General features: G+C 38.3%; 1 protein-coding gene across 3 annotated transcripts in view; it reads right to left on the bottom strand.

Annotated features, from left to right (window-relative positions):
* The window catches only part of LOC103466266 (polypeptide N-acetylgalactosaminyltransferase 18-like), a 161,125-nt gene that overhangs the window by 31,443 nt on the left and 105,414 nt on the right, over positions 1–24,268 (bottom strand). For all 3 annotated transcript variants that reach the window (XM_008411739.3, XM_008411740.3, XM_081607973.1), the window contains exons 5-9: positions 20,332–20,529; positions 18,530–18,644; positions 11,941–12,126; positions 10,276–10,413; positions 1,357–1,452 (exon numbers count right to left, since the gene is read on the bottom strand). In XM_008411739.3, the coding sequence (XP_008409961.1) occupies positions 1,357–1,452; positions 10,276–10,413; positions 11,941–12,126; positions 18,530–18,644; positions 20,332–20,529 (733 nt within the window). The remainder of the gene's footprint in view (positions 1–1,356; positions 1,453–10,275; positions 10,414–11,940; positions 12,127–18,529; positions 18,645–20,331; positions 20,530–24,268) is intronic.

Here is a 24,268-nt window from a genome sequence, read left to right as displayed (position 1 = left end):
ATACCAGGCCTGCAACGTATAGAAGTCTACATCTTAATTCGTAGCACTATTTATGCAACATGGACAGTTTTCTTTTCATTACGCTGCAGACCATTTCAAAGTCGTGAAAACATGGGCTGGTTTTTAAATTGTTTTTTCTGAAGTCTCCATTAGGCAGGCCATAAGCACAGCTAGAGTCACACATTGGAACTAAGAGGTCTAAATCTGCAGTGAGCTGATAGAGCAGATGACTGGCCTCGCTTACTCCCTCATAACTTTTCTGCTACTTCAGCTGTAAGAACTGAACCGAAAAAGCCAAAACACATCATGACGATTCAATATGTTATGAATTAGATTTAAAAAAAAATGTATTCCCCATAGTGGCGAAATTTCACAAAATGACAATAACGTTTTCTACTCCAAGTCATCTGTGACCAAGTGTAAGATTAAACCATTTACTTGAACTAGGAGGCCCATAAAACATAAATAAAATAAAGTTCAAATATGCACTTCCTTGAAACTCCACAGCCTTTTTAGTATTGTTTTTGCTTTACTGGTCCTCAGGGTTGTTTTTGGCAGCAGGCGACAGACAAGTTAATTTAGCAACCAGCTGTTAAGTGCAATCGACCATTTACCAGCTAAAGACCTGGAAAAAGCTTAGAGAACAATAATAAATCAATGCAATGCCTTTTTGTTCAGCTGTCCTCAAGGAAGAAGCCACTATTATTTATATAAAAAAAGACATTATTGAATGGATTTTACTGAAAGAAAATGGGAAAAAAAATGGGACAGCCTATGGCAGCCTTTATCTTTATGTGACAAATTTGGTAATTTGGGTGTTTATCATAAAAAAAAGTAAACGGAAAAAAACATACAAATATACAAGTAAACATAAAATGAATAAAAAACCAATTTAATTATTTCTGATGAGAGTAATAAACTTAATTTGTGGTGTGAGACAAATTAGGATACCTCAACATATGTTCCTACTTTAATGGGTTACATTTGTAACCCTGTGTGATCACTAGATTACATAATTAGAACATTGTTACTCAGCAGATTTACTTGTTTAAAACTCTGACATTATTACTGCTTAAAGTTTTACTTTTTATTGTGCTAGGCGGACCCTTTACACACAGGCTGCTGAAACAATGTTCTCTGGACAGACGAGTCCAAAACCTTACTCAGAAATCACTTTCAACATTCTGCAAAGGTTGCTCAATCTAACTCCCCTATTCAAAATATCACAGTTAATGAAGTTCCTCCGACTATCAGCTGCAGACCTTTGGATCCCCGTGTGATTGGTGTTTGCTGCCATTTCAGGAGATTGAATTGACAGATGAGAATAGAATGGCTTGGGAATGAAAACTCACTCACCTGGGGTGTCATTCCATGACAAAGATACATGATGGGAATGTTATCAGAGTCTGGCCCCTGGTCCAAACATAGCTCGTCTCTCAGACTGTTCTTTAACTGGGGAAAAAAAAAGAAAAGCAAAATAAATCACAAAGGAAAGGGTGGGGGAGAAATTACAGTAATAATGTTTGAACACGTTTAAAAAGGAGAAAGTATTGTGGAGGACAAATCTGCTAAACGGCTCAACTCTTCAAATTTTAATTTTATTAAAAATACTTGAGGAATAAAATGCAAATCACATTGCATCTTGTTTCGTATGCTTCTTGTTCCTGATTAACTAAAGTTTTTATGGCGTGCAGTAACTTAAATTAGTGTATTTTACAGGAAAGTGGAAAATCCTGTGTTGGTATTTAAATTTTGTTAACAGAGAACATTTCAAAATTGTAAAAAAAACAACAACAAAAAAAACAGCCCTGCTTTTGAATTGAATGGTAAAAAATTTTCACGTCTTATTTCTGTTTTTGTTGATGTCTTATGACTTACTTCTTGAGGCGAGGGATAATTTGTGTGACAGATAGAAATAGACACCCTGCACAGTAATTGTAGAAGCTAGGTGCGAAAATGTGAATTTATTGTGGCTTTTTCTTAGTTCACACTATGTCAATAAAAATACAAACGGTATCAAATAAAATACATTTTACATCACCATGAAAAACCAAAAATGAAGTTCTTGCTCACAAATTGACACCTTCAAGCTTGACTGAAATTTGTAGCTGCACACATGCACAAGCTAAATTCCTTACAGAGAAACATTTTGTGAAAAGATGGGAGAAAGTGACAAAAAAATATGTATAACAGAGTCAATGTAAGGCTTTTCAAGCCATAGAAAATGGCACAGCTGCTTCAGGTTTGCCTCCTCCAGATGTTAACATTTCAATATGATTTAGATCAGGGCTCATAACATTCTCTTTCTAATCTCCTAGAACAACGCCCTCCTTTCCTTCCTGTCGTCCATGTTTAGTGAAATACACACCATGTCACCAAACAGAAAAACGACTCCTTGTCACCCTTTAAATTGACAGACTGCCTGATTAAAAGCTTGGACACACCTGTTATGCTAATTAGTAGACACAGATTAGTTTAACCTGGCCCCATAGTCAAATTATGTTCAGTCTTTTGTCAAGTTTTTAAAAATGATTTTGTTGAAACAGTTCAAAAGCAAGGTCTGATTTCCATTGGTTAATTTTCTTTTTTATTTCATGATTTTTCATTGATTTTGCCAGTTTTAAGTTATTTCAGTGACTATTGTGGGGTTTTTGGTCATCATCAGAGGGGTACAAACATTTTTGTCCACATGTGTAATGGAAAATTCTTTATTTGTCCTTCGGTAGAGAAATGTTTGAACCTCAGCAGCATGTAAGAGTAAACAAAAAAAAAACAAACAAAAAAACAAAACAAAAGCACACATACATTCTGGAAAAAGTGATGTTAAATTTCATGCAACTCCAGTAAATACTGGATTGAGTAAAATATTAAAAACTTGAGTCGCTGTTTACTAAAAAAGTTATACCTTTAATAAATAACCTGCTGTTCTGTGCAGGAACATGATCTATGTGTTTATATCTAAAGAGAATGAGGTTGTGCGTATATTTATATACGAGTTGCCTCAGTGGGAACATTATTAATTTCTAAATGATGCCTAGCACAGAGAAACAATCAGTCATGATCTAATTTGCTATATAAAGCACAGCAACAGGGGAGCTTCCCACAGCACTGATACTTTATACATGTTCACTGGTTACACTTGCTCTACAAGATGGGGCTGCCTCGAGTTCTTTATGATGAAAGTCCTAATTCAGTGACTTTTTGACAATTTTCTTATAGCTGGAAGGAGATGGGACTGCACAGTGGCACAGTTGGTAGAGCTGTTGCCTTGCAGCAAGAAGGTTCTGGGTTCGATTCCCGGCCCCGGTCTTTCTGCATGGAGTTTGCATGTTCTCCCTGTGCATGCGTGGGTTTTCTCCGGGTACTCCGGTTTCCTCCCACAGTCCAAAAACATGACTGTTACATTAATGGGTCTGTCTAAATTGCCCCTAGGTGTGAGTGTGTGTGTGCATGGTTGTGTGTCTCTGTGTTGCCCTGCGACAGACTGGCGACCTGTCCAGGGTGACCCCGCCTCTCGCCCGGAACCTTAGCTGGAGATGGGCACCAGCAACCCTCCCGACCCCACTGAGGGACAAGGGTGTCAAGAAAATGGATGGATGGATGGGCAAGCAGACGGATACATGATAGACAAAAAGGATATATTAGGAAACCCAACACCAGTCCTTGAGATCTATTGTCCTCCAAGTTTTAGATGAAACCCTAAGCTAACAAACCTAAATCATGTGACTGCATAACCTCTTTAGTGAGCCATCAAATTTGGCAAAGGCCTTCATTTGATTCAGGTGTGTTGTAGCAGGGATACATCTAAAACCTGCGGGACAGGAGATGTTAAGGACCAGAGTTGGAGACCCCTGGGAGAGATGGATGGATGGATGGATAAATAAATAGATATGTGATGGAGACCAGTGGTTCCATCCCATATTGATTATTGATATTATGTTATTTATTTACAGTCCAAATGTGTTTTGTATGAGTTCTTTATTTCAGTTTTGTGACCTCCAGTGAACATTCTTTTTGGGCAGAGAGACTGCTGGCCATCTTTTCTGTTCAGAGAATGTGGGGGAAAATGTCAGTTTGTTTCTGATTTAGATTGGTTAAAATTTGAGTTAATTGTTTGAGTACTTGCCTTTCTGGGTGTGTCTCAGCAAGGTGGAGCAGAAAGGGAGACAAATGCTCCTGGAGCATACCATCTTCTATTAAGAGGGGTAACACTCTGAGGATTTATATTTAGTTACATTTTATTTTTTGATTGACCTTAGATTAGTTTTAATAATTTGCATGCACGTAAATATTTGTTGGAGCATTTATTGTTTGTTAGGTTTGTGTAAGTAGTGTTTGTTTCTTGTTTGTCTTTTTTTGATCAACCCTTTACCTGGTGTAAGTGGTGGAACTTGCCTCAGGTATAAATGTCAGCTTCTTTGTTTCACTGTGAGAAGGGTGTTGGTGTAATGGTGACCTGGACCTCACAATTAAACCTACCTCAAATACATTTTGTTGCCTTGCCTCCTTACAATGCAGAGCCTCCGTCGATCAAAGTGACAAGATAATAGACAGACTGACCAATCTCAGGCACGCCTGACAAACTCAAAAATAAGACAAACCTTCTCAAACAATAAACATTTGAGTGAAAATGTTCCTTTAAACTTTATACTTTAAGATGTTACTTTTATTCTTTTTTTAATTACGCAAAAAAAAAACTGCCTCCTGTGGCATCTCTGTCTTTCTTTTGTTTTATCCTTTGATATTTTTGCAAAAATAATTAATCCATTATGGCAGAACAGTGGACTACAAGGCTCTAAGTGGGTGGCTAAAATGGGAATAAATGGAATCAGTGCAGGATAATTGCTGCCTACTAGCAGAAAGTCACACAGATACTTTCAACTAACCTTCACCTTTTTTTGGCAGCTGTACAGAAATTTTTCAAAAAGGAAAAATCACCATTTGGATTTGCAGTCCGTTCATTTAGCTTGGCTGGACGCCACAGAAAAGATCGCAAACTAATTGATCAAATTACATAAATTGTTGCTCAGAGCAAACCTTCAGGCGTAATCAGATTTTTATTTTTTCCTTTTTCAGAAAAAGAAACGAAGCATATTAAACGACTCTCCCTTATTTCAGAAATGGTGTCAGGTTTACAGATGTATGCCATTGCCTTAAACAACTGTACAGATTATCTAAATGATAGAAGCAGTTTGCTAAAGCTGTGTAATTCAAGCAAAAGGGGGGCTATGAACTGAAGAGACTTTTACATTCAGATCAATTATACATCTGGGAAAAAAAAAAAACATATCAAAAGGCAGCAGGATGCGATTCTACTGGTCTTTATGTTCCCTGCCTTGTCCTTACTAGTATGCGTTTCTGCCCCCAGCCTGTGTCAAACTCTGATGAGATAGTTGTCAGGAGAGTGTTTTGAGCTGGGAAAAGCCTGTGATGGAACAAAAAGATGGCCTGAGGTGCAGCTTGAAAGGCAGATTTCTTTTATGCTTTAAAAAAGAAGAAAACGTCTGAGCAATATTTTTCTGGCCCAACCTTGGCTATGATGAGAACATTTGCTGAGGCACAGATTCTGCTGCCCATAATCTCAGACTGCCATCCTCATTCATGTACAATAACCCACCACATAGATTCAGAAAGGTGCTGAAAACCTTTTGCAGACGCTTTTGTCCACAATGATGCAAGTCTCCTTTTCCACATCATCTCAAATGTGCTCTTCTATGGTCTAAAAGGGATGGATGTGGTAGGAGACAACACACAGGTAGGCTGTGACTTTTAAAAACGCTCAGTGTCCCCACAAACGCTCAGTTGTTGGAGAAATGGTTGTGAGAAAAACATTTTTTGTTATAGGAGATGACTGGATCCAGAGAGCGGTGCCTTCTGGGTGTCCTCTGCCAGCTGCTATTTTTGCAGATCACTTCATTGACTCAAATTCAATTCAAATTCTCAGTAGCTGCTCTTTCTAAAAGTTTCTTCCGAGTTTTGACCCTGGATAACTGGCTGCATCAGTAACTTCTTTTTCTCTGTGTCTGAGCCATATCCAGATCACACGCCAGCAAACTCCTTAGCCGTACTTTTCGTCTTGAACTTCCCCTACGAACACCAGAAGTCAATGGCTTTGGTGACTTTTAGTGCTAATGACGTGTTATGACAAACTTACTACATATAGACTTCCAAAGTGTAGAAGAAGTAAACCATCAGGACTAATACATGAACCGACTGTGAGTGGAAAAGCGAGACTTTCAGCTGCTTCTATTCACCGTTTCCACATTTTGCTGAGAATATGCAACTGAGCAACTGGACTGAATCAGGTGAGAAAGTACATTCACCTTAATGGTGGTGCTAGAATTTAACTTTTTTTAAATTGGAATTGGTCCCAAGTTGTCTTTTAGTAAAGTAGTCAATCAGATGCAAACAGATCATATGTATTACCAGGGTTGGTTGCTGATATGCTATATCTAAAAACTGTGTTGAGCAGAAGACATTTTTAATTTCTAATGACATGGCCATTGTGCAATGCATTCAATGTAAGAGTCTTGTGTTCCCAACATGCTGTCATCAGTTTTTGTCAATATTCAGCTGTGTTTCAGCCTGTTTTGAGCTTGACATCTCTCCTTTTATGTTTTTTAACACATTTTACAAAGTTATACACGCAGAACTGACGAAAAGTTGCAAAAACGACGATTCCCTCTAAAGGATTTGCTGTGAATCTTTTATTTACATCCTGAGAACGGTACACAGTCTGTTGGATCCGTCTTAACTCTGTCATACAAGTGACCTTTTAAAAGAGATGATTTGAATACAAATGCCTGCTTAATCCCTCACAATCTTTGGCATGACCTTTCGTCTTCCTCATAAAGGACAGCATCATATGCACATTCAGATTCTGAGATGAATCAAATGTCTACTAAATCAGATCCCCCTACGTGCCAAATTCGGAGTTTTAGATGAGGGGGTCGTTCGAATGACATTTCTTCATTTACTGCAAATATCTGTCCTATGTAGAGTTCTTTTTCTCCGTCTCTAGACAAGTTATCGTTCAAGCTCCGAGATCACGACTTCATCTCTGCTTCGGTTTTCTTTCGGCATCCCACGGTCTCTCTGTGCTCTTCTGCAATCATGTCACATACGGTCCTGCAGGGGTTTCAGCGTAGTGCTCGAGCTTTTGAGGGCTGATCTGAGCTTTCTACCTCAAAATGTCTCATGTTGGTGTCACATATCAAAAAGGCAATTCACAATAATCTGATACGTTATTGATCCCCTGAGGGATTTCTGCTCCCGCTCCATTTCATGCACATGTCAGAGGTCAAGTCCACACATAAGTTGGCAAATCAACTTCTTGCTCAAAGGTACTAAGGCTGAGTGAGCCTCAAAGTAAACACTTACCTTAAAATTAAACTTCTAAAAGTGCCAACCAAACAGTGGCAGGATCTACAGATAATTTACTTTTGGGCAGCCAGATTATAAAAAATGAGAAACAGACTAATATTATTTGGAAAATTTCAGAAGGTTGTATGTGGTCACAAAAATCTCCAAAAAGTAGGAAACCAATATTATTCTCTTTCAAATATTAAGTTCACTCCACCCCTCTAATTAGTCCTGGTGGAAGCCAATCCCTTAAAAGCCAGGTGGTTCAGATGAGATTGGGGAGATTCTCCCTCTTCTTGTTCGACTGCATGACATGCTGTAAAATGGACTGAAGTGTGTGAAGCTGGAGATAAAGGAAAACATTGAGAGCTCTAAAACTGCTGGTTTTGATCTGGTTTTTGATCGCAAACTTACAGACTCCCAGACGAGTGAATAAAATGGCAAACGTTATTGTCTGAAAGCATGTTTGAACATGACTGATGCAAGACCAGAAAAAAAAAATGCACATGGCAAGCTGTTCAGCCAGCATCCAAATGAACCACAACTTTATTAAAATACAAATAAACATCTGTATTTAGGCAACTCTTCCACGACTCCTTTCATCAGCACCCCTAATGTAAAGTTGCCCTCCTGTCTCTGACTGCTAATATGCAACACCAAGATCAGGAAGAAACTTTAGAAAAGCTCAGTACACGATTTATATTGAATTATCATGGACGCATATAAACAATAACTAAACTTTTTGTCTCCAATATCTGAAGTAAATCAGACTAAAACTTTCCAGCTTTATTATTATGACCAGACTTATTTGCATTTGACTTGTAACACACATTTCTGTTCGGGACAAAGGCTCAACTCCAAGTGCCTCTGAAGCAGCAAGCCTTTGGTTCTTTAAAAGTTTTCATTTAACAAGTTCTGACTGCACAAAGGCAGTTATTTTTTGCTAATGTCTAAACCACATCAGTGCTTTTGCCCTCCTGCAATGTTTCTGCTTTAATATAGTCAGTAGAGACAAAATAGGTTAAATTAAAATAAAAAGTTCATTCTTCTGTGACAGACTGGCGACCTGTCCAGGGTGTACCCCGCCTCTCGCCCGGCACGCTAGCTGGAGATAGGCACCAGCAACCCTCCCGACCCCACTGAGGGGCAAGGGTGAAAGAAAATGGATGGATGGATGGAAGTTCATTCTTGTATTAAGAACTGGTTTTGTGTAATAAGAGGTTTTTAGTTGTTAAGTTTACACAATTAAGATAATACCAGGAGTCTTACGTAGCAATAAAGATATCTTGTGAACAGACAGGTCAGGGATTTTTGACGTCTCGTCTCAGGATGAGCAGCCAGATGGGTGGAAAAACTGTCACTTCTCAGTGATGCAAAAATCACCACACAGACCACTGAAGAAATCAGCAGAGCAAAATCAATAGATGTAAAAACTATTGTTAATCTTCTCATACCACTCACTGGCAATCCAGACTGGGGAGGGCAGCATTGATTACATGTCATTTCAGGTGTTGCACCGGACGTGAATGTGAAGATTACAGTTTAATTACTGTTGCTTGAATAGCATGTCTGGTCGTAATTTATTTATAGGTCTATTTTCAGCCCTGGTTTTAGACTCGTCTAATCTGTTCCTGTGTAATAACAGGAGCAGGTACAATTACAGGAACCAAACAGATGTAAACCAGTTAATAATGCAAACACTTTTATAAACTTTTCATATGATATGTTGTAACTTATGGGGAACTGGTGTCCACAAGACGCCAGCCTTTGCTGCAGGCGTCTTGTGGATTTCGCTTTTACTGTATCGTTCAGTGTGTCTGATTTAGTGGTCAGGGATAAGATGAATGGGCCATTGTGTCACGACTTATTTTTATCTCATGAAGCAGAGCTCAGTCACCCATTCTGAAAAAAAGAAAAGGTTTCTAGAAGCTCTTTACTTTTAAAAGGTAAAGTTCAAATTAAAAATATACTTTGTTTTCATTTATTTTGTGGATGCAAAAGGATCACTGTTAAAGAAATTATTTACTAATGTGGCAACTTCAAGGTTGGACGTTTCTCAGCTTTTCAGAATAAACATTTTCTCTGGCAATAAGAGGTTAATTAAATTTTGGACTATTTTTACATCTTTATTGAGGGTCCAGATAAGAGTGCAGGTTGCTGTGAATTAAAGCTTTTCTCAACCAGGCTATTTGACGCCTAAAACACACAAGCAATTCCCGCGGATTCCCGCTAAGATCTTTTTCCTAGAAAGTCAGCTTAGAACCGAAGTTGCGATTACCCATCAACCCTAAAGCTCAAGATTTCAACTTGGTGCCGCCGAGTACTATCACTATAAAAAAAGGTTTTATTAACGGTATGTGCATTATAAATACTGTAAGTGTTGAGCGGTGTGGAGCATGGTCAAAGACTCCAGGAATAAAACTTGAGAATCCTGCGGACTGCAGAGATAATTATAGGCTTTATCAGCAGCGTGCCAACCCATTTATAAAAGGCTCGAATGTAACAGAGACTCATTAATTTGGACATATTTAATTGTACAAGTCCAATAGATTTAATTAAACTGTTTAATTAAATGTCTTTAATTGAAAAAGGGGAAAATTAGAGTCTCTGAAAAGACAAAATCTGATTTGAAAGTATTAGAGTCTAAATGTAAAACAAGAATAAAAATGGCCACTTTTTCATTATAAATGTGAATGGCACCGAATACTTCATTTCCTGTTTGGAGGAGCTGAAAATAAACCCTTGGGATTTGAGGCGGAGGAAAATTACGGTGCACCGCTGTGATTTTATGCTGTCTTGATATTTAATCCAAAAAGTCTATGAAACCATTTTGTGGGGAGTCTTTGTAGCCTCAAATGTTATTCACATACAAACTATAATTCACTGAAATCAGGGTTGTTAAAGGAAACTTACCACTCCATAAGCGACAGTGTCGCTGTACGAGCGCAGCTCTGGGTAGATGTTGGAGAGGAACCAGCTGAACGGTCGACATCTGAGTCGGGACCGCAGGGCCTTCCTCTCAGAAATGTCCCCGATGTCTATCCCCGAGTTCTAGGAGAAGGAGTAAACACAAGCACATTAGTTTTCCAGTTTTAGCTTTTCACTAATACTCCACGACCTCAAGCAGTGTGATAAAATACAATGCGCTTCGACCCTCAGATTTGAAATGCCGCAGTAATCGCGCAGCTGAATTCAGGGCCGCCGGCTCCTTCCAGCTCTGCAGCAGTTCTACGAGGCCAACTTGAGAGCCTTAAATAATAAAGGAGCCCAAAGAGGACAATAAATGTTTGGAGAGGAAAGTCCTGGGGGGACGGCATTCATTTAAGAGACCCATTTTTGTTAGAAAAGAAGGAATGATGACTGCAAACTATTAAGCGGCAGATGGTTGAGGGGGGCCTTAACTAATAAAGTATTCTGATAGCTTTCTGATTTAATTTTTCAGAATGGATTTAAGTGGGAAAACACTGACAGCATACGCTATGAATTAGAAAACAAAACTGAAGTCCAATTTTGACAGAAAATTGGACTTCAGAAAATGTTTTTCATATTACTCTTGAATAAAACATTAAAGCTCTTTGATCGGTAGCTGCTTGCTGAAACAAATAACCAATCAACCATTCCCTACTTATTGCATTTATGCGTCTAGCCATGTTGCAAATTACTTCCTGAAGTTCAAAGCATCAGGATGCAGAAGGTGATTTATGTGACTTTGAATGTGGCACTGTTGTTGGGCTGGACTGAATATTTCAGAAACTGCACACAACAATCTCAGATTTGCAGACAATTGTCCAAAATAGAGAAAATATCCAGTAAGCAGAAGCTGTTACGACAAAAAAAGCCTTGTTAATGTCACATGTCGGAACAGAAAAGGTTGGAGACTTGTTTTGGATGACATGAAGTTAATAGCAGCAGCTGAGATGTGGAGGGAAAAATGGACATTTGCACCACTGAGAGGCAAGCGACAATTCTGCAGCAATTGTTGGGAACTGCAACCTATTTGGGGACCAAAACCTCAGTTTCAGACATTTTGTTGAGTCAGTTAGAATGAAGGCAGCTGTGATGACAAAATAAGGTCCAGCTCAGTGGCCTGAGAATGTAAATTCATAGTTAGAAAATGGATGTTTGATGTGATTTCATTGTGTTGTATGAAGTCTGGAGGCGGAAACTCTTAGATGCTGCACCGTTTCTGTTTTAAAAAGCTCTGTGGTAATCAAAAGATTGCAAATGCTATAAAGATAAAGTAAACCTGAACTTGGTTTGGAAGACTTTATAATCTAATGGAATTCACAACGTTTTGCAAACTTTTCTCCCAAATGTTTTGTCAATAAATCACACTGTTCAAATGTTTATTCATCTATCAGGTAAGAAAAAGCTACTTTACTCAGGAATGGTGCAGTGCTTGGCTCGCATATGAGAGAACACAAAAATTTTTTTTTATAAATTATTCGGTTAAATGTGGTTGCTAGAAGATTCCTCAATGCAAAAAAATAAAATAAAATAAGCACATACACAATTCCACCAACCCGCAGTTGTTCACCCACAAATAACATGAGAATGACACTCCAAGCAGCTGCTCACCTGCAGTGGGACATTCCAGGCCATGTAGACGTGACTCCGGTACTGGTCCATCCACACGTCAGCCACTCTCAGAGCGTTGCGCCGCACATGGGCCGTCAAGTTCTCCGTGTAGGGTTTGTGAGCACGCTCGATGTGGGCGATCCTGGAGCAAGGCAGGACCTCCACGCTGCCCCCACATTGCCACACCTGTTGGGATAATCAGAGGCTGTTTGGCAGTTCAAAATGAAAAAACAGCAGGTGTTTTCTGCACCTGCCAAGTCAGAGCGAGTTGAAAGAAGCAGATTAACTACTCGAATGCGTTGACTCAACCTGTTAACAGAAGCGTAACAGAGCCGTAAGACCATGCTGAGAATGCTCATCTAGGTGCTTTGCTATTTTTACACCTTTCTACACCTTGTTGACAGTGGAAACCTGTCAAATATGTGAGCAAAGCCAAGCTAGCATGACTACAGCTTCGTGCAAGATTCACCATAAATAAGAATGAACGTACAGTGTACCAGAGGTACTATAATGTTAGATTTTTTTTTTCAACTTGGATATAAAAATGGTAAATTTAAGTCCCTGTTTGTACAACACAAATGAACTTGGAAGGAATGTATCTGAATTCTCACTCAGATCAAATCCATTTATAAAAACACTGATGCCTTGAGTCTGTGCCTCATATGCACAGACACATTTTATATTTTAGGGTCTGTCAGCAATTATCATTGACATAAATCTTGTTAATGTTTTGCTTAGAAAATAAAACTGCTTAAAGTCAGTTTAAGCAGATTTTAAGCCTATGCTTAAGGCCAACACATAACCCACAAAAACAGAACAATTTCTACTTTTACTGAAGGTGGAAAGAATAAAAACAAAGTTGTTTCTGGCCAGGATATCTTATACTTAATAAAAAGTAAAGTGCAGAACTCTTGGGAGTCGTCATCATGGGTTCCTCCGACTGCAGCATCTGTTTATAATGGCTGTTGCGGCAGAAGATGACGTGTCAAGGACAAGCTGTGAAAACTCCCAAACCAGGACAACAGGAACGGGATGATGTCCTTTAGTTCTCCTGGTCCTGGGAGAAAGAACACATTTCTCTGTTCTTGTTCAGAACAGACCGGCCTGTAGAAACGTTTTAATGCCACATCGTTATCTTATTTACTGGTCTAGCTGTGAAGCAAGCAAAGTTTAGTATCTACTTGGATTGTAAAGCATTTTAATATTTTCCTGTTAGACTAACATGTATCATCTGAGGTGTTTGAATAATTAGGATTTTATGATTGAAAGTGAACACAAGCACAAATTTAGTCCTAATGTGCTGCTTCTCAGGGCACACTCATATTTTGACAATTTGTTATTTTCACTTTAATTATCTAATTGGGTAATAAACAGATGAGCAAACAATGCAAATATGCCAAAATAGGTGCTGCTTTATGTCGTTAGCCTCCAGTTGGCCAGATACAAATACTAAATTAGGAAAACAAAACAATGTCAAACACTGTACCACAGCCTCAGCCTTAATTAATTTCAATACGTGGGTTCAGTTCTTCAAATGGCATGTCGTAGTTTCTTGTGGGTACCACCATCTCACAGCCTGGCTGACCTTTCTCATCTAATGACATTTCAGCTGTTGTATGAGTTTAGGAGGTTGACGGCAACTTGGCAACTTTTTCTTGTATTATTCACAAAGATAATGGATGATTTGTGACCCCTCGCTATAAAAAAAACACAGCAGCCTCAACATAATGCTAGAGCACTTAATCATTTTGTCCAAACACTGAGAACGCTTACTGTCAGAAACTGTCTGAACCTCTCAGAAAAAGGCTGGCGTCATCATCCTGTTTTCTTTTCAGGGACCTAATAATAAGGAAGGAAAGGTCACCCTGATTAACAAATAAAGAAAGAAGAACCAGCTTTGGCGCCATCCTGATTTTTACTCTAAATGTCTTTGTGCAAAACCTTGTAAAAGTAGTAATGAAATTTTTCACATTTTCTCAACTAAATGCCAGAAACATCAATAGGTTGTGTTTGTTTGTTGTGCTATCAACACAACATACAGCACAATTGTACAGTGGAAGGAAAATTATACTCCCCCCCCAAAAAAACTTCTCACAAATAAAAGGGTAATAAAGTGTGGTGTGCACATCTATTCTGCCAACTGATTTAATAGTTTGTAGAAACAATTTTCACTGCAATTACAGTATCAAGTCTCTTGGATATCAATAAGCACACATAAAAACTGACATTTTTCCGCTATTCTTCCTGTTTGTAAATATTTTTCCAACCAAAAGTTCTCTGTTAGCTTAAATCTAATACATGGGTATAATTTTATCTGAAGCATCTCAATCTTGACTCAACCTAATATAATGTCTTTTGCAGGTTTTAACAGGTAAGCTGCAGTAATATGCGGTAATTAGCTGGTCATCTTCCTCTGACCAGCTTCTCAGTCACTACAGAAAAATATGTCCCCACAGCATGATGATCCCTGCACTGTTTTCCACAGTAAGGATGGTGAAAAAATGACTGAAAGTACTTCCGTTTCAGAAAGCATGCTTAGAAAAGACATGAATTAATATTCTCCAAAAACTGTCGCTTTTATAGCTGCTTTTACAGCATTTTTTTCCCCGCAAAGGTCCCTTTGTTACCCATACAAATTTAAGAGGAAAACCTATACTAACTCCTGTAAAGATGCTCCTTGGTAGGTCCAGCATTTCGTGGACGTTTTTTTTTCTTCTTTTTTTTAAATGCGTATAGCAACCCTTGCTGTGTTTGTGTGTTAAATCTTTCCTTCAGGGCTGCCTCATTGCCTGCGTCCATTCAAAGCAAAGAGCTGCTGCAGAGCAATAACTAAACTGTTGTACTGGCTCAGAGCCCAGACAGGAGCATAAAAGCAGAGCCAAATTCTGAGGTGGTGAATGCCACTCGCAGACATACCTCGCCGCTCTCTCCATCCTGGATTTACAACACGGGGTTAGAGCATGAGGGGGTATTCTTCAAGTATAGCAAACAGTGTCTGAGAAAGTGGGTGTGCAGAGCGAGATAGAGACCAATGTTAAAAAAGACAAGAGAGAGGAAAAAAAAGGAGAAATTGTGTGAAACATTAAATAAAATGTGACAAAGGGAGATAAACTGGGAAGTACAGAGAGGGGATAAAAATATGAATAGAAGGTGGTTGGCTTTGTTTCTTTCTCTTTCAAACTAAAAATCTGCTCCTCTTGGGAAAAAACAGCCATGCAGAACATTCACAACTCGTAACTGTTTTCTTAGTCTTGCACTTTATCTGTCTTTCTTTTTTTCTTTTTTTTTTTGTTTGGTTGATGTTCACCAAATTGTACTTATGGACTTTCAGAAGTTTTAATGAGAAGATAATAAAACAACAAGTGAAGTTGCGTGTTATAAATCATATCAAGCGAAGACTGCCTGTAGCGATAACGAAAAGCTGTCTTGAGACAATGAGGATTAAATGCGCACCATAACGTGCCGAGGCGCAGATGAAGCTTCATGAAAGCAGTTTTTATCACAATAGGGACAGAAATACTGAGCGCTTTTGCGAAAAAAAAAAAAAAGATGTCGGGGGGAGGGACGGGGGGAGAAAAAGAAAATAAATTTCAATGATAACAAAAGACGCCGCTGGTTGGAAAGACGCAAATAGAAATAGAACAAACTGGCTGTTCTCTGCCTTAAACCCTGGACTGAACTTCACACGCAATGAATTATTTAGAGTAAGAGAAAAGCCCTTGAGACACAAGGACAAGTGATTCTGTCAAAACATCATCGCTGATTTGCATAATCATTGATCTAAAAGATTAGCAGTTTACAGTGTTATGGTGCAAAGTCAGCAAAAGAGCGAAGATATTGATTCTTCCCATCACTCCTGATGTGTTTTGGTAAAATAGCCGCCACGAATAAGATATTTCTGCGAAAACGGGCAAGTTAAAATTTCACTTGATCTCATGTTTCGTGGGACCATTTAGGTAGAAATGGCGTGCCAATACTAATGCTGCCCCAACCATTTCAACGGATTACAGCAACAGACACGTAAAAAATAAAATAATGTTGAGCTCAGTTGAAATCTGCAACAGTTTGTTGTTTTTAACTTGAGTTTAGAGGGTACGGACTGGAGCATCTCAGCTTTAATAAGCTTGGAAATGATCCAGAGCTCCTATAAGGAGAGTTGGTAAATCACAGAACCACCTTTTCCAAACAATGGAGAAGAGGACAAAGTACAAACAGCTAATTTATTCACAATGAGATGTGCTCTGGTCTGTACAAACCAAATTAGTGTCTATAAGCAGTCAGCCATGGGACTAGTCCTATTGGGCTGTCCACAAAATGATGCATCCTAATGTTTGACACAAGTTGTCTGATAACATCCTTTAAATCTAGATGCTTTCAAGATCCACCTTTCACCTGCATAACATTGTCAACCTTTCTATAATGCTGCAGAAAAACTGCTCCACCTCTTTATTTTTAAATAATAAATTACTGATTCTTTAAAAGCACCCACTGCCAAATTTAAAAGCTGTCAGCTGGTCCAAAATGCTGCAGCAAGAGAATACAAAAAAAACCAAAAAACATATTTGACAAAAGTTTGCTTGTCTGCATTATATTTTGCTTCCCCATTAAAAACAAAATTCTCAAATTTTGAAGTTTTTTCATATATTAGAGATCTGATCTATTATATAGGATTCAGTTCTAGTTTTTAAGTGGTTTCAGCGAAGAGGCAGATCTTTCAATTACCAGGCTCATCTCCGATTCATTGACACGTTGAAGATATGTGTTTAAGAAGATCTAAACCTCAGGACGCTGTGCATTGTGCTGAAATAGTCATCAGAAGACGGTTACACTGTGGTTATTAATGGGTGGACATGGTTGATAACAGTGCTTCAGTCGGATGTGGCATTTAAATGATAATGAATTGGTACTAAGAACTCCACCTGTAATTTAGTCAGCTATTTACTGTGCGCATAGAGGAATAACCCATTCCGTTACCGCCCACCTTAAATGTCAAACATGTGAAGATCAGCGCAGTAAGCAGTAAGATCACTAAGATCACTAAGATCACTAAGATCACTAAGAGCTTTGAAGAGCCTCAGCATTTCTTTTCTGTGTTTGTCACCATTTTTTTCTTTCTTCAGAGGGTTGTGCGTGACTCTGAGCCCTGTTCTAGTGCACAGACAGAAGCGGATAGTGCGCAGAGCAGCCAGCAGCTGGAGGGAACATCTGACTTGATTCATAACGGCACACACTGTCAGGGTCGTGACTGCAACTCTGAGAGCTCTCCTGCAGGGAGGATGTCTGCTCATGGGCTGCGTTTTATAGGGAGCAAATAATCCTTTATGATAACATCAGTGTTCAGATAATTAGTCTGTGCAGTGGTGGTGTTGGAGGGGGGCTTATTTGGATCAATAGGATTCCAGGAATTTTTCAATAAAATGTTAAATCTTCTCATTTCCACAGAGGCATTTAAGGATTTAGTAACAAGGTTGGCTCAGACTCGAGTTGCAGGTTAAGGGTTAGTCCACCATTGATGAAAAAAACCCAAATTGCAGGAGAGTGTATTTTTTTTTCAAACTTATAATCCTTTAAATAATTTGTAAAATACCATCACGGTATGGTCAAAATTATTACATTGAATATTTTATGTGTTTTTTGTTTATTTGTTTGTTTCAGAGAACCGAAGCTCCTGCAGCCAACACAACTGACCCAAAAACTCACGTTTGACAGAAATACGTAAGAATAGAATATAGTTTATGATAAAAGGACTTTAGGATTAAGCTGCTTGGCTCCACTGACAAAGATGATCTCTGAAGGAGTAAAGCATCTCAAACCCAAAAACACTGAAACATCAAACATAGTTGCCATGGTGAACGTGTATTTCACAGTCAGTGGTAGTGGTGAACTGAGAGAAATAGCTGAATAAAGAGATCCTCATCAGACTACCTGCTTCAACTTCACGTAACATTTATTTAAAGCCGTCTGCTTGTTCCTTTGAACCGTGTAAAAATGCTAGCATCTTTATGGGTCTAACATACAAATTGAGACGACTGGCTGAGCTCCAGGATCCATTAAAAAGTATACATCTACACAATAAATATGGTGTAAATATTTACAGTGTCAATCATATCTAAATAAATATTGTGTAGATATATGTATTTTGTAAATGCATAAATGTAAGTCTATACATTTGAATTTATTTAAAGAATAAAAGCAGATGTTATACTGAAAATAAATACAGTACGTTCATGGCAATATAAAGTAAAATACATCAGTAATATTGCTTTATTTTAAAGATGCTTCATGATATAATTTTCATGTCAACACTGTTAAAATTTTGATGTTAGGTTTTTTTTTTTTTATCTTGCTGCAGTTGAATCATTAATAATCAGCTCGATTTGCTTGAGTCAGGCTAAATGAAAAACGTGGATGACAGATAAAGCTCCCATTATGTCAAAGGAAAGGTCATTTGTCTGCCTTTTGCAGGAGGAACGAGGCTACAATTAAGATTATTTCAATTCAGACAGTGACAATGGCTGCAAGATACTTTTCCAGATGGCACCATGCAACAGATATTACGAACATCCTCGGGTGCAGAGATTTTTCTTACTCTGATGCCGAGCTCCACATTTTCTCCACCATAAATTTCCATTCCCTCATCGAGCAGGCCGATCTCCTCAAAGTATTTCCTGTCGACCACAAAGCAGCCAATCAGGGCAGGACTCCTGAAATAGAAAAGGAAACGGAGGAAAGAGAGGTGTCAGAAAAAAAAATTGATTTAAATGCAAAGCAATAGGGGAGCTTAAATGCAAATATTCTCTGAAGCCCACATAAAAAAAGCCTTATTCTAACCCACAATTAGCCCACACTGGAAATCGCACCCCGAGGAGCTGTGTTTTCCTCCCGAGAACGTTGCATATTCGCAGCTCTGGAGAAACGTTTTAGCATGTCAAACTCAACCTACATGGCATCATGCAAACAAACGGCGCAGTTGTTCAAAAGAAGGGATCAACATCAAACTGAATCAACAGGAGTGGAAAAATAACTCAGATTAGTATTCATCCCATCAGTCCCACACATCTCCTCATATCAATATGTAATACAACAGACTGACAAAAACAACTTGTTGGGGGGAATTTTTCTTCCCTGAGGATAGACAGATTGGCAAACAGACAGCGCTCCCACGGCAGGGTTTCAACATCAAACATCGCATTGAGATCACGGCTCATATATAAACTAGGGTCGATTTTTTTTTTATAGCACAGTTATCTGTGAATAGAGGTGGAGAACTTTGCTTTTTTGAGATGATGCGGTTCTGTTGGCACCTTCAGCTGCCACCGGAGCAGCGTGCAGCCATGTGAGACGTCCATGATAAAAAAGTCAGTTGTTCTAAGTCAGAGGGTCATGGCTCTCTGAACCAGAAAGACGGCTCCCTCTGGATCAAGGGTCAGCATCTGCCTGAGTATCTGGTCTTCATCTTTAAAGACCAACAATAGGATTGACTGCAGTAATGTGGGTGAAGCCACAGCCAGCTGTAGTGAACGTAGCTCAGCTAACAAGGGTAAAACGTGAATCTACTGATTTACTGGTCTTGTCGCCTTTTAAGTCACACACAATGTCATCAGAAAAAAAGTCATGACTGAAAGCACAAGTTGTGGATACAAGCAGCTGAAATTTGGAGCACGGCTGCTCAGATCCGACCCGTTTCATCCTCCCATGCACAATGGTATCTTGCTAGCTGGTTTCATGCTTCTTACGCTGCATACTGCATGCCTTGATTCTGCATTTGGATTCTCACCGCTCTACTAACAATGGAGGAATTTATAAATGTCTTACTTGTCTCTACTCTGAAAATCAACAAGTCAACTATTTCCTTGCAAGCAAGGCAAAGTTTCAGACAACACTTGCTCTGAGGTATATGGTCATATAGACAAGTAAATAGTTGGGGCTATTCATCTTTCTTGGTTATAATATTGAAGACGAGTCTTTGCCACAGTCTATAAACATTGTGTTCGTTTGCTTGCGGTTTTCGCAGATATCGGTGAGAAAGCAACTTTGCTTTTATTGCTGGGTTTATTTCTAAAGTCAGTCCCTGCAACCCACACAGGCCACAGGTATTGAGTTTCTGGTAATATGCCTGCATTGCTTTGTAACATTGCGTGATTGTTCTATATTGCAATTTTTGTTGCAGCACGTTACTGCTAATGCATGATGCATTTTGAATAAAGTGTTTTTGAATTAGAATTCAATCATCATAACGTAAAATTGAGTTTGGTACGTGATCTCATCAAAGACACTTCAATACGCTTTATTGCTACTTAACGCTTGTTAATACAACCGAGGTTTCCCCCCCCCCCCACCGATATTGTTGGAATATTCTCAGTAGAAATGCACAGGAAGTTTTCTGCTTGCCTGATGGGAGCTGTGTGGTTGCGCAGCATCCACCAGGACTTTGGTGGGTTGAGGTATCGACACCAAAGCTCCCAGTCGAAGCCCTGAGCAGACAGGGGGTACTCCTCGATCTCAAATGTGTCGTACTTGATGTTGTCGAAGGAAGGCGAGACCACTCTGGTTCGGTCCTCCTTTATTCTCTGCAGGATCGGTTCTGCCCTGTGAGGAGGCGGAGCACGCACAACCTTTAGCATTTGAAGCTTAACGTCAAAATGGATCTTTTTAGAACTTCAATATATTTTTTTGTGTGTAAACGAACAGAGAAAAAAAAATTGGTGGCTGGAAATGGATTATAATTGTAATAATAATCTGAATAGTTGAAGTGGAAGAACGGCTCCTCCTGTTTTAAGAGCGGCAGAGAAAGCCTTTCCCATTTTATTGACCCAAAACAAGCTAGAAATGGATTTTAATTCACATTTAATTTTCATAAACACACAAAACGATAAGCATCATAAATAATTGTTCTATTTTATTTCCACTCTTCTTCAAATGAGATGTGTCCCCCAGTCAGTGCCTGTATAAGCAAGTGTTTCGGCACCACTAAATGGCTCTTAACATTTAAACAACTTACAAAGACAAATGAATTTTGTTTTGTCATTCTAAAGTTTTTATTTTTTTTAAATACCCACCAACTTTAAAGCTGCTTCAACCTATTATCTCCATTATCTGTAACAGTTTTGATTTATGACATTTTAAAGGTCTGTTTTAGTCTCACAACATTAAGTTTTAAGAACATCTGGGATTTATAGAGAAACTAATAGGTGTGCTCTTAAATTGTGCAAGTGATTTATAATGTCTCTTCTTTGTGAGCACTCATTAATTCACTTTTAAACACACAAATGCGTGACTTAGTTTTTGACAGTCATACTTTAGCCTCAGCAGGCAAAATTAGCCAACTAAATTTGTCTTACTTCAACTTTGTCTATAAGAGATTTGAGATTGAAGCAAGTTTATCATAAATTCTTTGGTAGTTTTTGCCATTTATCAGTTTATTAGGATTTTTTTTTTAAATAAAAAATGAGAACAACTCTTACCATTACTGAATATCCATAAACCGATGTGGTGTAATTATTGTGTGCACTGCATTGATAGTGCAGAGTGAGACTGGATTAGAAAGGTCAGATCCACCTTTAACAAAACTGAATCTAAAAGCGGAGGTGTTGACTCCTTACGGATGTCAGGGTGCCATCAGAGAAAGGACTAAGTTAGGTGTCTAGAATATGAATTCCCAGGAAGATCGGACCCTTTGATTTGAGTCAAAGAGGATGCACGGGGAAAATCTGATGCTCTTGTTGATGCGGTTGGGTGTCATGCAGGGATCTGGGAAAATCTGCAGACTTCAAAGAGCAGAGAAGGGATTATGAATTTACAGATCAGGTCACAATCAGATAATTCGGGATTCTGTGGATGCAAATCTGCAGGAACAGTGAGATGACTTGGTATTCACCCGCATCCAGTTAGCTTAACAAGGACAGAGATCACATACTGAAGTGCTGCTGTGTATATTTAAAAAAAAAAGAAAAAAAAGCTGGGGACAAAGAGCCACATGTTCAGCACTTTTAGACAAGTAATCAAGTTTCCTGCATCAGGCTTAGCTGTCATAATTTAGAAGCAAAATTCAACCTTGTTTCAGAATTGAAGGCAAACCTGTAAATCACTTCTCGTCTTCTTTATACTAGATCAGCACTTTTATTTAGATACATTGTTGGAAAACTAACAGCCTCAACTGAAAAGTTTTAAATAGCTTAAACCTTGCAAGATTACACAGTTATCTCGTACATAAAATGTCTATCGAATGTTTAATGACAATAAAAAGAGGATTGAAATTGCAGCACAGTTATACTAAAAAGCTGGAAAAAAGGCAATAAAATGAGAAAAAAAACTACATCTTTCGTCTTATGAGAGAGCTTGCTGATGAGGGCTGTCGTTTAAAAATGCAAAGTGTACTTCAATGTTTCCTGTGGGAACTAAGTGTTTATAGTGCAATTATTCTTGTTTGTGCGTTTGATGAGAGAGCCAGGACACTGATAGTAACCCATTACACCACTAATAATTCCTATAAAATGTAATGCATAAAATAAATGGGCTTAAACATTGTGTGAAACAAGTCTCATGTTTTAGTCTCTCTCAGAAATGGGAAAGACCAGATAATATTGCACTATATATGCTTTAATATTATGCTTTTTAGCACGTTGTGCAAAAAGCATGCCTGGAAAAAAGTTACCTAAACAAATGAAGTTTACTTCATCTGGCTTTAGTGGATAATAGAGGTTTAACTCAGAGATGTTGGCATAAAAATAAAGGTGAATATGTGGAAATCGTCTCATAGCCACTGTGGAGGAGCCGTGTCAGGAAATATCAGGATATCTTGGGTAGTATTTTTTTGGATTAAATGGAAATTAGGTCACTGGGTCCTTCTCCAAAAATACGTATAAAATTAACACAGAAGGTTCTTTGCAGATAGGATAAAACTTCTTCCACCGTCATTTTAGTCCTGCAGATCTAAATAATTATATATATAAAAAAAAAAACTCTGAGCCAAGCAGAAGAGAAGAGTCAGGACTCTTGAACAAATTGGATGGAATAAAGCGTTCCCTCTCTCTGATTGGTCCAACCTTGTGAAATCTTACATTACAGGACAAAAATGTCCTACAGGAAAAGATGGGGATGCACAACGTTAACATTATGATCACTGTGATACTTTGCTACTGCAAGAAATAAAGACTTATTTACCAAGAATGCCAATAAGTATGGACAGATTATTAATTGCGATTAGAGATGAGGTGGAACTCCTGTGTTGTTCTGTCTTTTCCTTACAGATGAACCTCATCTCTGGAAATGGATATTTAGTCTCTCTCAGAAATGGGATATGTTACTAGACAGCAAAACAAAAACATGGTCAGCATTTTTAGCAAGCCCTGTACTAACCAGAGGAAAAAATAAATAAATCCATAATAATGGGGAAACAATTAGTGAGACCTCCACATTAAGAAATCGTAAAGGTTTAAAAGCTTTAGAAAAAATAAAAAAGGACGATTTCCTCTCTACTGAATGCTAAAAGTCTTTGGTGCTTTGAGTCTCTGAGAAACTCTAATTTAAATGAAGCATAGCCTCAGTAAATGCCAATTAATTATCAACCAATTTATTGCAAAGAAAATGGAATTATATTTATTACCCAAGAGCAACAATGTCTTCAAGCAAGTTATTGCAAAGATAAACTTTCATTTATTTTTTTTTTCAGTCAAATTAATTAAATTCTTGGAATTAATTTGCATCTGCTTGACATTTTTAGCTCTGTCTTATTTTTAAGTTAAAGTTTGAGGTAAATTCAACATGACATTCCATCTATGAACTCCGGGATTTTAATATGTTCAGTTTTAATTTTTATACATACTTCTTTCTCGTTCTTTATTTGACTTTTTTTTTTTAGAAAAGAATAACTCTAATGGATTTGATTTTACATTCTTGAGTATCAAAGTATTCCATTTTGAACCTAAAGATGAATATTCTTTTCAAACTTTGATGAAAAACAGTAGTGTGAAGACGTAAGATGATCATTGTCCAGTTATTTGCAACGCTAAGACAGAAGGGCAATTTAGATAACGTATTACATATTGCTGTAAACTTAAACCCACACACTCAGAGGTTTTCAAAACCAATTCGATTCCTATTTGAAACATTTTATTCTCCCACTCCACACCCTGGATGAAGACTTTGCACTGTGAGCTACATGGCTCAGATTGTCACTGGATGACAGCTAATTTGAAAGTCAAAGATGACACTTCTCCGCTTCCTCTACATGACAGACAGGTTTTTATATCTTTCTTTGACAAGACGGCCTAGTCCACCGTCACCAGGCTCTCGCCTCCAGCAGCACATTCACACAACAACCCTCCCA

Source organism: Poecilia reticulata, chromosome 6 (assembly GCF_904066995.2).
Source record: "Poecilia reticulata chromosome 6, P_reticulata-male-v2, whole genome shotgun sequence".
Lineage (NCBI taxonomy): Eukaryota > Metazoa > Chordata > Actinopteri > Cyprinodontiformes > Poeciliidae > Poecilia > Poecilia reticulata.
Note: the sequence above shows the minus strand (reverse complement) of the source record. Positions and strands in the feature narration are given on the sequence as shown.